Consider the following 12,440-nt stretch of genomic DNA (forward strand, 5'->3'; position numbering starts at 1 on the left):
GCGCGCTGGCAAACACAACAATGTTGGGACACCCTGCGACGGACGTGCCCATCACAATCATCAAACGCGTTGGATTATGCTGTGGGTGCAGTGCATGAGCAATATGTCGATTGAACGTGGCAGCCCGTGGTGTTCTTCAATCACCAGCTCCGCCCTGCCGAATGCAAATACAGTACGTTTTTCCGCGAGTTGCTCACCCTGTATTTGGCTGTGCGGCATTTTCGTTTCCAGACCTTCATTTCCGAATTCACCACGGACATTCGGCATGTTCCGGTCGTTTGGTCTGGCCTCCCCACCGGTTGGACATGTCCGTTTTTGCGGATTCTGGAGGGGCGTGTGTAGTGGCTGCTACACGCGGCTAGAGCGAATCCTCAACGGACAAGCTGTAAGCCAAGCACAGGGATCTAGCCCTGTAGGGGACTCAGGGGAGAAACCAAAAGTTATAGTGTGTGTTCGCTGTTAGCAAATTTGCCTGACTGCATTCTCACTTGCGTTCTGTTAGCAAAGTTTCCCTTCTCTGGATTTTTCATTATGCAAGCCTTTGCATGTTTGAAAGGGTTTTGTTTGTCTTTGGATGAACATATCATTAAAAGATTTAAGTAATACCTCAGTGTGTTTTCTATTAACTCTAACTGTCAACAGAAAACCTCTAAAGAGAATTGGGAGTGTAAGTCTGGATTAAGCAGAACACTGTTAGTAGAAAATCTAAATTAACAAGCTGAATTATTATAAGTTTAGTGAAACACCAAATATTGATTTTGTTGGTGTATGTCATGCTTTTAATGAACAGTTGTGGTCATGTGGAGTGACCATGGGAGTCTGACAGAACATGGTAGTTCAGAGTGACCTTAAACCTCGTTGGGCCATTCACTGGATGAAGAAGTAGGAAAATACTGACACGAAGTCCGCCTTATTTGGCTTAATGAAAACTCACTGCTAACTTAACTAATCGCCTACAGATTGGAAATCTAAATTTAAATTAATCCTTAACTTTGATAAGTACAAAGGCTCTCTCTAAATGATAATGCAAAACGAATAGTCATCAAAAGTGCGCTGGCTCTCTGACGGTGTGACGTGAAAGGCGCAGCCCAGCCCGGCTGTATATCTACCGGTGGACGCGGCTGGTGCGAACGCAGCGTTAGAGGACTTAGAGGTGATATCTCACTCAACAGGGAGGACTGTTCCTCGAGGACACCTCGAACAACGGATCCTTATGAAAGACAAGATTATTTTATTCAACACGACGTCTGAAGTGGATGCAGTATTTTCATTTAGGTCAGCTTTAAATTTGTATATTTTTAGTTATATCTAGGAGCTGAAACGTCAACTTGAACTTTCAATCAGCAGTTATTTGATTCTTAATTAAGGACACGACTACATGTTTCAGACATTATCAGAGGGAAATATTCCCCCCAGTGTCAGAAACAATGAACTTGACAGATATGAGCAACTTCAGTGATTTGTGGTGTGACAATAAGACAGAGACGCCACCTGAGAAACGTTTATTTGGTATCGGCGCGGATAATTTAATAACTTTGCTCATTTTCGCGGTGATTTTCACGCTCGGCGTGATTGGGAACTCCATGGTCATAACGGTGCTCGCCCGGAGCAAACCGGGCAAATCGCGGAGCACCACCAATATTTTCATCCTGAACCTGAGCATTGCTGACATGTCCTATCTTCTCTTCTGCATACCCTTCCAGGCCACCATATACATTATGTCCACATGGGTGCTAGGGGCGTTTATTTGTAAGTTCATACATTACTTTTTCACCGTATCCATGCTAGTGAGCATTTTTACTTTGTCTGCGATGTCTGTGGACCGTTACGTCGCCATCGTGCATTCTCGCAAGTCCTCCTCGATCCGCGTGGCGCGCAACGCGCTGGTTGGAGTGGTTGGGATTTGGGTTTTGTCGCTCGCCATGGCGGCTCCAGTCGCCCATTACCAGAACATAATTGAGCGTGGCGCAAATGCCACGTACTGCTGGGAGTTGTGGCCGAACGCTCAGTATAAAAAGATCTACGTGGTGTGCACGTTTGTGTTTGGGTACGTGCTACCTCTACTTTTGATTTCCTTCTGTTACGCTAAGGTAAGTAGCTGCACAAAAATAGTTTGTCATTAATTGCATGACCTATTGAGGGCTCTTGTAATTAGCAGTCTCAAGCTGAAGTGTATGACACTACGCTGAATACTTTTTACATAATGTCATCTTAGCTATAAGATAAAACTAATGGGTTTTTAAGCATTATTCTTAATGATGAATGAAACAGGAAAATATTGTAGACTTTTTATGGACTGTGAAATGTATAAATAACTGTATTTGTTCTGCAGGTTTTAAACCACTTGCACAAAAAGCTCAGAAATATGTCGAAAAAATCAGAAGCTTCTAAAAGAAAGGTGGGTGTGGCTCAAGAAATTAATACGAAATGTGCCATATAGTGTACATGACAACGGATGTTTCAAATGGCAGTAGGCTACAGTTTCCAAACTGAATGTTCAAATGAGTGTTTGCCCTTATATACCCAGAGCCTTGCTGCTTGGGACTTTTTTACACCCAGTTTAGTAACACTGGATTTCTGCTTGTTTGTTTTGTGTTTAACTGCGTCCAGTTAATTGGGAATTCTACTTGGAAGTTATTTCAACTCACGTGTTTTTTTTTCTGTGTAGAGAACAGTATCCAATGTCTTTAAATAATTAGTATTAGCTTAAGAATAACACATTTCTTGATGAATCACTGTAAAAAAACACTAATGCCGTAACATGTAAAATGAGCTAATACAGAGAATATTCATTTATTCAGAGAATATTAATTTATTTATTCGTCATACAGAGAAAAAAAACAAATATATTTATGCACTTTGCTTTCTTCAGTTGTTTTTAAAAAACTAGTTTATGAACACACTCTAAGAAATGAAGGTGAGAGCCTATGGTTGCTAGGCTCTTTAGTGACGCTTTTCGTACTGTTCATTCACTGTTGGAATAGAATTGCAAATCATATACCAAGAGGTAGTGACGGTGAACAGCGCCCCCTTCAGGCCTGCCACATTTTCCAAATGAAGACAGTGGCGTACTTTTTCCATAACTTTGTCAAAATGTTCTTATTTCTTTATTTGTAGAATTTGACAATATATATTTGTTGTTGGTGATTGATTTGATGGTGGTTGAAGTTACTGTGGTCTTCAATTAATGGCCTGAAGATGATAATGTCATTAACATTCTGGAGCAGGCTGTGTTTGTGTGTTCTGTCTGAGACCATTAAATAAGAAGCAATTATATGATTGCCTGTCCACATTTCAATGTAATTCAGCACATTATACATCCACTTTGTAACACAGACAGTAGCCTGTTCATTTTAGCCTGTTTGTCAGGTAATCACTAATACTACATAACTTCATCTTACTGTCTTCTGACATCTAAGTGCCATGCTTCCTGCGAGAGCGGCATGCTTCCTGTAAGAGTGGGATGCTTCTTGTGAAAGCAGTGTGCTTCCTCTTCTAGACACAGCTCCACTGGAAATCACAGGCAGATTTTTTTTTTACATTTTTTGGGGTTCACACACATAGTGTGGGAAACCTATTGTAATTGCTGGTATTTTCTTATTTTTAGGGTTCACACACGTAGTGTGTGTGTAATTGTTAGGATTTTCTTTCTTCTTCTTCTTATTTTTTTTTCCCATTTTTTGACCTAAAACATGTTGTGCAGCCTAGACCGTAATGCCTAGAAACCCCAAACTTGGCAAAAAGGTTCAGTTAACTCCAAGGACCAGATTCCCATACAGGGACCCAAATTGGCCTGATGGTGGCGCTATAGCAGACCATGTTGACTTTTGGTCCATATCTCCCACACCGTAGGTCCTAGAACCAAAATTCCAGTTCCTATACATTCCTTGAGTAAATTCAATAGGACTATTAATATACAACATACTATATATATGTGCGCAATTGGCTGCCGCTTCTCGCCGGTGTGTGTGATTGATTGTCTGTGACTTGTACCTGTGTTAAATTGTAAAGCGCCTTGGGAATCTGGAAAGGCGCTATATAAATCGAACATTCATTCATTCATTCATTCACAACCATCAAGCTCCGCCCACTTAGATTTCGAGTTAATTTGCATAATGTGCAAAATCGCACACATCTTTGAGCCCAAACTTGTCCCTGGATTTTTCACATACATGCACATATGTGGTATCAAAACGTTCAGAAGAGTCTGAACTTTAAAATGTATCCAACAAAAATGCTTCACTACCTTCACTATCTTCACTACCTAGTCAGTATAAGTCAATCAAATGAGGGGGCATGAACTCAATTGTAAATTTTGCGCTTAATACATATACTGTATGCACATGTTGTGCATGTAATGAGATGGCACTTCACAGACAGCTTCCCTGTGAGGGTCTGGGGCAGCTCGCAAAGGTTGCCATACCTCACCTGCTAGGGGGCGCTATAACATGCAAAAATTTGCCACATGCACTCAGATTGGCCGATGCACATGAAACTTGACAGACATCATCTATGGGCCTCTGGGAACCAGGTCCTAAAGCAGACATGCCATACTTCCAAAATGGCTGATGTAATCGGCCAATCAGTGATCGGTACGCGTTTGACAGGCTTACCATTGGTCAATCTGCACGAAACCTCTTGGGTGTGGACAAGTTCACGCCCCCTATGACATAATCCAGCCGGGTGTCGATTGGCCACTGGGGGGCACTATTGCAAAAAAAGCAAGTATATCCCCTACATAATTCCACTTGGGAACATGCAATTGGACTCTTTTGATTCCTTGCAGTAGTGTGAACAACTTTCCCATTACATGTCCTATTAAAAAATGCAGTTTATTTACAGTTAATAATAGTTTGAAATCATCAAATAGTTTGAAATTTTCATACTCCTCCTAGGATTTTCATACTATCATGTCAAGCAAAGTCTTATAATACTCTACAGAGTGTGAAATCAAAAAACAATCCAAAGATTTTGGATTTTAGGACACTTATACCTGCTAAATATTTTTTTAATGGACAGCATCAATACATATAATATTCATATTCTTGAAGCTCTTTCATATTTTATCCAATTCTGACCAAAATGCACAAGCCCATTCATCCTGAACAAATTTGCCAAGTTTCATCCAAATCGGTTATTGTATTGCTCTACAGTGCAATATTATATACAATGCATAAAAATGCATGTTAAAGTGATTGTCACCTTCTCCCTCTCACACGCACGCAGGCTGAAACTCACACACTCTCAGTCTCTCTCACACTCTCACCCACATTCCCCCTCCCATCTCTGTGCCCTAAGTAAACATTGCTCTGGCTACCTAGATCTCTCTGTGTCTATTAACCAGGCACACACACATACAGGCGCAAGCAGGCCTTCCTATAGCATTCACAATGACACTTCCCTAGCCATACCCACCCATATCTTAGTGACTAACACATGCTCATACAAACTGATATTTGACTTCTTTTTTGTCTCTCTCTCACACACACACACCTTTATACCTATATGTATGTATAGTTTCTATGTATACTTGTGTATGTACTGTATGTTTTAGTATATATTGTCATAGTTTGAGTACATACACTACCACACACACACTTCTACCTAAATGTATGTATAGTTTGTATGCATATCTATAGTATATGTCAGTCATGCCAGTGATGTCAGTCCAGTCATATCAGTCCAGTCATGTCAGTTATATCAGTCATGTCAGTCATATTAGTCATGTCAGTCATATCAGTTATATCAGTCATGTCAGTTATATTAGTCATGTCAGTCATATCAGTCCAGTCATGTCAGTCATGTCAGTTATATCAGTCATGTCAGTCATATTAGTCATGTCAGTCATATCAGTTATATCAGTCATGTCAGTTATATTAGTCATGTCAGTCATATCAGTTCAGTCATGTCAGTCATATCAGTCCAGTCATGTCAGTCATGTCAGTTATATCAGTTATATCAGTCATGCCAGTCATGTTCTGCCAGTCATGTAAGTCATCATGCCAATCATTTCAGTCCAGTCATGTTAGTCATATAAGTCATGGCAGTCAAATCATTCCTGTCATGCCAGTTATGTCAGTCATATCAGTCATGTTACTTTTGTTTGTCATATCAGTTATGTCAGTCATGCCAGTCATGTCAGTCATGTAATGCCAGGCATTGCAGACTACATTCATACTTTGAATACACGGGTAGTCATGTTAGGCGTGCTAGGTGTGAAAAGAGTGAATTAACAAAGCATAGTCTCTGGCTCCCCCAATCTCTCTGTCTGTAATATACAGGCCCAATCATGTATAGACACATGCACGCCTTCCTATATTGTTCACATAGATGCAGCCCTAGCCAGATGTGCTGTTTCTGTGTCTCCCTTTCTGACACACGCAGATGTCATCACACACTATCTGTAGAGCACACACTGGCCAAACCCAAACAGCTTCTAAAGGACCTTTTGGGCTTCCTTTTGCCTATTGAGGCCAAAATGCCTATTTTTATTTTTACATTTACAGATGAGCAATGAGAAGATAGGTATGATACTGCTCCATATGAAATACCTGACTCAACTGTCTCATTCACTAATTTAATTGGACCTGAATTAGACACTGAACCAGTGTGTTTGAGTGTTCATGTGTGTCCAAATATTAGTACCTAAAAAAGCATTTTTTTTTCCTGTTAGACATGCTTGTGCTGAGGTTTGTTTGCCCAGTGTGTTTGCTGGAGTGATTTTGCTAAAATGGCACAAAAAAGCACACAGTGCACCAGCAGAACTGGAGTGACAGCGTCTGTTCTCAGTGTGATGAAAGCGAGAGAGCAGGTTAGTGCAGTGAAAAGATCCTGAGCAGATAAAGAACAAAGTTGTGAGATGAACGTTACTCAGCGTGCACCGCAGCGTTCAGCTGGTAGCAGAGAACGCTCTCAGTGATCCAGCGGAAAACACTCTGATGCCTCTTATCTGGCCCTTAATACACACAATAGAGTGAACACCCAGATCTCTGTTAATTTGGATTTTTCAAATCAATGAAAACGTCAGAAACGTTATTGTCAGCCTTGGCCAGCTGTCATATCACTGAAGGATCTTTTAACTGATAAAAGATGTTCTAAGAAAGAGCCCTAGGCAGATAATCTTTAATTATCTAAGGACTTTACAGAATGTATTTCTAATTCAGTTCTGATATATTAAAAAGTAAGTTTTGTAATATAGCATTATGTACACACATTCAGAGTTATAATGAACTGTCAGGACAGGAAGCAGCAGGTTAGCTGTGTTGACTACATGGTGTTAATTAAAGTGACAAAAAAGCTGTTGTTTTTTTCTCTATGTATTAAATCAGCCTCTATGTCAGGGTGAAGGACAGTGTATATTTAATTAAACATTTTATTTAAACGTATTTATTTAAAATTAGTGAGACCCCATAATATTAAAGTTTTCTGACTTCATTGTAATCATGTAAATTATGTTTATCTACTCACATTAAGAACCCCTCAAAATTTAGAGACAACATTCTTGTGTATTCATAACAACAAACTTCAAAACAACTTTGATCAAGTTTTAAAATATACTTTATATATTTTATACCAAAATTATAAAAAATCTTTCTTTAAAAAAATTTATTAGCACACCATGATTGTCTGTGCTGTTCCACTGGCATTTAAAGCAAAAATATATTTTAACTAATGTATGATTTTGTTGTAGAGTTTGGTGACATTTTTCACTGTGTGGTCACCCCTGCTAATTTCTCACTGAGTGGTCACCTCCAGGGTGTGTGCCCCTTGTTAAAGGTCCATGTGGTGGTGTGTATGTAGGACAGAGAGGAAGCACTTCAGCCCTGATCTTCAGCTCCTCCTCTCATGAAGCAGGACAGCAGTGAGAGTTCAGCACATCTTCACTGTCCCACTCACTTACTTATGGAAATCGCATGCAGAGCTTTTGAAGCTAACTACATACAGTGGGGAAAATAAGTATTTAGTCAGTCACCAATTGTGCAAGTTCTCCCAATTAAAAAGATGAGAGAGGCCTGTAATTGACATCATAGGTAGACCTCAACTATGAGAGACAAAATGTGAAAAAAAATTGAGAAAATCATTTTGTCTGACTTTTAAAGAATTTATTTGCAAGTAATGGTGGAAAATAAGTATTTGGTCACCTACAAACAAGCAAGATTTCTGGCTGTCACAGACCTGTAACTTCTTTTTTAAGAGGCTCCTCTTTCCCCCACTCATTACCTGTATTAATGGCACCTGTTTGAAGTCTTTAACAGTATAAAAGACACCTGCCCACAACCTCAAACAGTCACACTCCAAACTCCACTATGGTGAAGACGAAAGAGCTGTCAGAGGACACCAGAAACCGAATTGTAGACCTGCACCAGGCTGGGAAGACTGAATCTGTAATAGGCAAGCAGCTTGGTGTGAAGAAATCTACTGTGGGAGCAATAATCAGAAAATGGAAGACCTACAAGACCACTACTAATCTCCCTCGATCTGGGGCTCCACGCAAGATCTCAGCCCGTGGGGTCAAAATGATCACAAGAACGGTGAGGAAAAATCCCAGAACCACAAGGGGGGGATCTAGTGAATGACCTGCAGAAAGCTGGGACCAACGTTACAAAGGCTACAATCAGCAACACACTACGACGCCAGGGACTCAGATCTTGCAGTGCCAGACGTGTCCCCCTGCTTAAGCCAGTCCATATCCAGGCACGTCTGAGGTTTGCTAGAGAGCATTTGGATGTTCCAGAAGAGTATTGGGAGAATGTCATATGGTCAGATGAAACCAAAGTAGAACTATTTGGTAAAAACACAACTCGTCGTGTTTGGAGGACAGTGAATGCTGAGTTGCATCCAAAGAACACCATACCAACTGTGAAGCATGGGGGTGGCAACATCATGCTTTGGGGCTGTTTCTCTGCAAAGGGACCAGGACGACTGGTCCGTGTACATGAAAGAATGAATGGGGCCATGTATTGTGAGATTTTGGGTGCAAACCTCCTTCCATCAGCAAGGGCAATGAAGATGAAACGTGGCTGGGTCTTTCAGCATGACAATGATCCCAAGCACACTACCAGGGCAACAAAGGAGTGGCTTCGTAAGAAACATTTCAAAGTCCTGGAGTGGCCTAGCCAGTCTCCCGATCTCAACCCCATCGAAAACCTTTGGAGGGAATTAAAAGTCCGTGTTGCCCGCCGACAGCCCCAAAACATCACTGCTCTAGAGGAGATCTGCATGGAGGAATGGGCCAACATACCAGCAACAGTGTGTGCCAACCTTGTGAAGACTTACAGAAAACGTTTGACCTCTGTCATTGCCAACAGAGGATATACAACAAAGTATTGAGATTAACTTTTGTTATTGACCAAATACTTATTTTCCACCATTATTTGCAAATAAATTCTTTAAAAGTCAGACAAAATGATTTTCTCAAATTTTTTTCACATTTTGTCTCTCATAGTTGAGGTCTACCTATGATGTCAATTACCAGCCTCTCTCATCTTTTTAAGTGGGAGAACTTGCACAATTGGTGACTGACTAAATACTTATTTTCCCCACTGTAACACAGCTGTAACTCCAGCGGGACAAAAAAGATACAAACAGAGACATCAAGGTAGCATAATCCCCCATTACACGTCACACGTGGAACCTTTAGATTGTTGCTTGGATTTAGCAGGAGGAATGCAAACATAATACTACAAAACCAATAGCTGCTGATTCAAAGCCAGAAGCTTCCCCTTGTGTTCTGTATAACAACCATGCTCTTGACCCCCAAACCCACTGGACAGGCTTGAAACTACCAGAGTGTGAGAGTTATAGAGTCATCTTGCGCCTTCTCTTGAATTCTCATCTGCCCATATATTTTTCTGCAGACGGCACAGACGGTGCTGGTGGTGGTGGTGGTGTTCTGTCTGTCCTGGTTGCCCCACCACGTGGTGCATCTGTGGGTGGAGTTCGGCTCCTTCCCCCTAAGTCAGGCTTCCTTTGTGCTCCGCGTGGCTGCCCACTGCCTGGCTTACAGCAACTCCTCCATCAACCCCATCATCTACGCCTTCCTCTCTGAGAACTTCAGGAAGGCCTACAAGCAAGTGTTCAGGTGCCAGATGATCAGCGAGTCTCCACTCAACGACATCAAGGAGGTCCGCAGCAAAGCTGAGACTCCGCCCTCAACCAACTGCACCAATGTCTGACAGCTCGATTCTGTTCGCCATATTGAGCCTGAGAGAATAGACGTCCCTGCAGAGCTCTAAGTGAGCGCTAAGCGAGATGCTCCACTCTCATGCCAGGACTGATGCTGATACTGACCCTTCATGCTCATGTCCTAAGCTGTGGTCATACCGGATGGGCTACTGTTCAACACTGTTCAACACTTTTACTCTTTCTCTCTGGCAGATTCATCAGAGTTCAACTCGGTTGAACTGAACCGGGCCATCTGCAACCCTGTTCACGTCTACACCACTCATCTCCTTCAGCCTCCCTGAACATACTGCATGTCAACCTTAGTTGACAGAAGATGAAGATGGTCTGTAAAATCTTAAACTCTTAAAGTTGATTATCCTAATACAGAATCAGAAACCAGTCTGAATAATGGAGTCAATCCAGTTGACTCCTATCTCATGCCAGCATGTCAAATCAAATCAAATTTTATTTATATAGTGGTTGTTGTGACAAAGCAGCTTTACAAGTGCCGAGTCCTAGCCCCCAGTGAGCAAGCCAAGGGCGACAGTGGCAAGGAAAAACTCCCTAAGAGCATGAGGAAGAAACCTTGAGAGGAATCAAGACTCAGGGGGGGAACCCATCATCCTCTGGCCGACACCGGTCACCATGACAACAATTTAAAAAGAGAAACAAAGAAAAGATGTGAAGGATAAATAAAGTCCATCTTGGTGTGTATTTATATGCATAAGCTTTTTATGTAATTCCTGTTTAGTCCTAAACGTCTTGATGGTTGGTAGTGTTAGTCATAGTAGAGGAGAATTCGGGATGGTGAGAGGGCCCAGGGCAGTGGGTTTATCCTTCATCACACTGGTTAGTCAGGGCAGTGGGTTGATCCTCCATCATATCTGGTTAGGCAGGAGGTGGCCAGCCCAGGATGGATCTCTGGAAAAGGCTCGTCTCTCCTCATCTCAGTGTTCCTCGAGTAGGCGGGCAGCCATGTGGAGAAGATAAAACAAGGAAAATTAGCTCTGTATAAGGACATATACAGGACAGATGAGATTATAAACATTTCTGGAGTGTGGCAGCAAAGCCGGCATTAAGTTAAACTATTACAGCCTAGCTAAAAAGGCAGAACCAGAAGGTAACATAGGCTTGGGGGTATTCTGAGACAATGGCATCCATCCACTGCACTGTCAACAAACTTGAGTGACCACAAGCAGTGACAGGATGACAGCACCAGCACCCCAGTCTACCATAAAACCCTTCGTCTATGAACCCCTGGATCTGTACCTTTATCTAAGGGGGGGGGGGGGGGGGGGGGGTAACATTGATAATGTTAATTATCAAAGGTCTTCAACCTAGACTTAAAGATTGAGACTGTGTCAGAGTCACTGAACATTCAGATCTGAATCTGAACATGGTCACTCTGAATCATGAAGTCTGGTTCTGCGTCAACATAGGGAGCTATACGATTTGAAAATGTTATTTAGAATTGAAAGAAGGTAGAGCTTCATATGTGATTTTGATTGCTATGAAAGAGTTTGTATAATTCTTATCTCAAACAAAATAGTTTCCACTCCACTTGTGCATATTGTGCCTTGAACTCATTTACATTAACAGGTATTCCTCTGTTTTCATTGTGCTCTAACAGCAGAACTGAAGATACATCAATATTGTAGTTGTAGTAGATCGTGTAGTTTACCTTTTATTACAAGCATTCATGATTCTTTTATTCTGGAACATCACTCATTAATTTATGTTTATGAAACTGCCTTTTAATGACAAATGCATAGCAACATAATCTGAAATGAAAACATCCATTTAATTCCTGTTGTCAGTTTACATTCTGGAGTTTCATTTTTTGACAGGTGCAGTTTTGCTTTTTTAGTTGTATTGAAACACAAAGTTCTGAGCATATGTGCATATGTCCTGCTAATGTGTATATGTCCTGCATATGTGTATATGTCCTGCTAATGTGTATATGTCCTGCTAATGTGCATATGTCCTGATATATGTCCTGATGTTGAAAGAAAGAAAAGTCTGTACTGAGTACCTCATTTGAAAAATGTGAATTCAGCCAGTTTAACAACATACTGCTTTGTGCTGTATGGTAATACAGGTTTAAAGTAATGCTTTTTAATGTATGGTAGATTACATATACACATCATGAATATGCATGTGGTGTCTTTGGTATGTACATCCATATTGCCCTGTTAAAAATGTGTAATAGTATGACCAAGTCAAACCAGGATCGCCTGAAAACATTTCTGCCTTACATGTATGTGAAATTTCACTGT

The 12,440-nt window shown here is 41.1% G+C and overlaps 1 protein-coding gene across 2 annotated transcripts; it reads left to right on the forward strand.

Annotated features, from left to right (window-relative positions):
• The first annotated feature begins 1,137 nt into the window (after positions 1-1,137).
• LOC143482888 (galanin receptor type 1-like) lies at positions 1,138-11,079 on the forward strand. 2 transcript variants are annotated; one of them, XR_013122319.1, is made up of 4 exons: positions 1,138-2,090; positions 2,333-2,398; positions 9,858-10,235; positions 10,378-11,079. XR_013122319.1 is itself a non-coding variant. In XM_076981469.1 (3 exons), exons 1-3 carry the CDS (start codon positions 1,428-1,430, stop codon positions 10,173-10,175), a joined length of 1,047 nt encoding a protein of 348 aa, XP_076837584.1. In that variant the 5' UTR covers positions 1,138-1,427; the 3' UTR covers positions 10,176-11,079. The 2 variants fall into 2 exon arrangements, 1 of the variants encoding a protein (XP_076837584.1); XM_076981469.1 differs by having other exon boundaries at positions 9,858-11,079.
• Positions 11,080-12,440: the final 1,361 nt, after the last annotated feature.

Source organism: Brachyhypopomus gauderio, chromosome 19 (assembly GCF_052324685.1).
Source record: "Brachyhypopomus gauderio isolate BG-103 chromosome 19, BGAUD_0.2, whole genome shotgun sequence".
NCBI classification, from domain to species: domain Eukaryota; kingdom Metazoa; phylum Chordata; class Actinopteri; order Gymnotiformes; family Hypopomidae; genus Brachyhypopomus; species Brachyhypopomus gauderio.

Excerpts from the sequence above, each read along its gene's own strand:
- LOC143482888 (XM_076981469.1), top strand. The coding sequence starts at position 1,428 with ATGAACTTGACAGATATGAGCAACTTCAGTGATTTGTGGTGTGACAAT. Across the intron at positions 2,091-2,332 it reads TTTCCTTCTGTTACGCTAAG|GTTTTAAACCACTTGCACAA; the intron begins GTAAGTAGCTGC and ends TTTGTTCTGCAG. Across the intron at positions 2,399-9,857 it reads CAGAAGCTTCTAAAAGAAAG|ACGGCACAGACGGTGCTGGT; the intron begins GTGGGTGTGGCT and ends ATTTTTCTGCAG.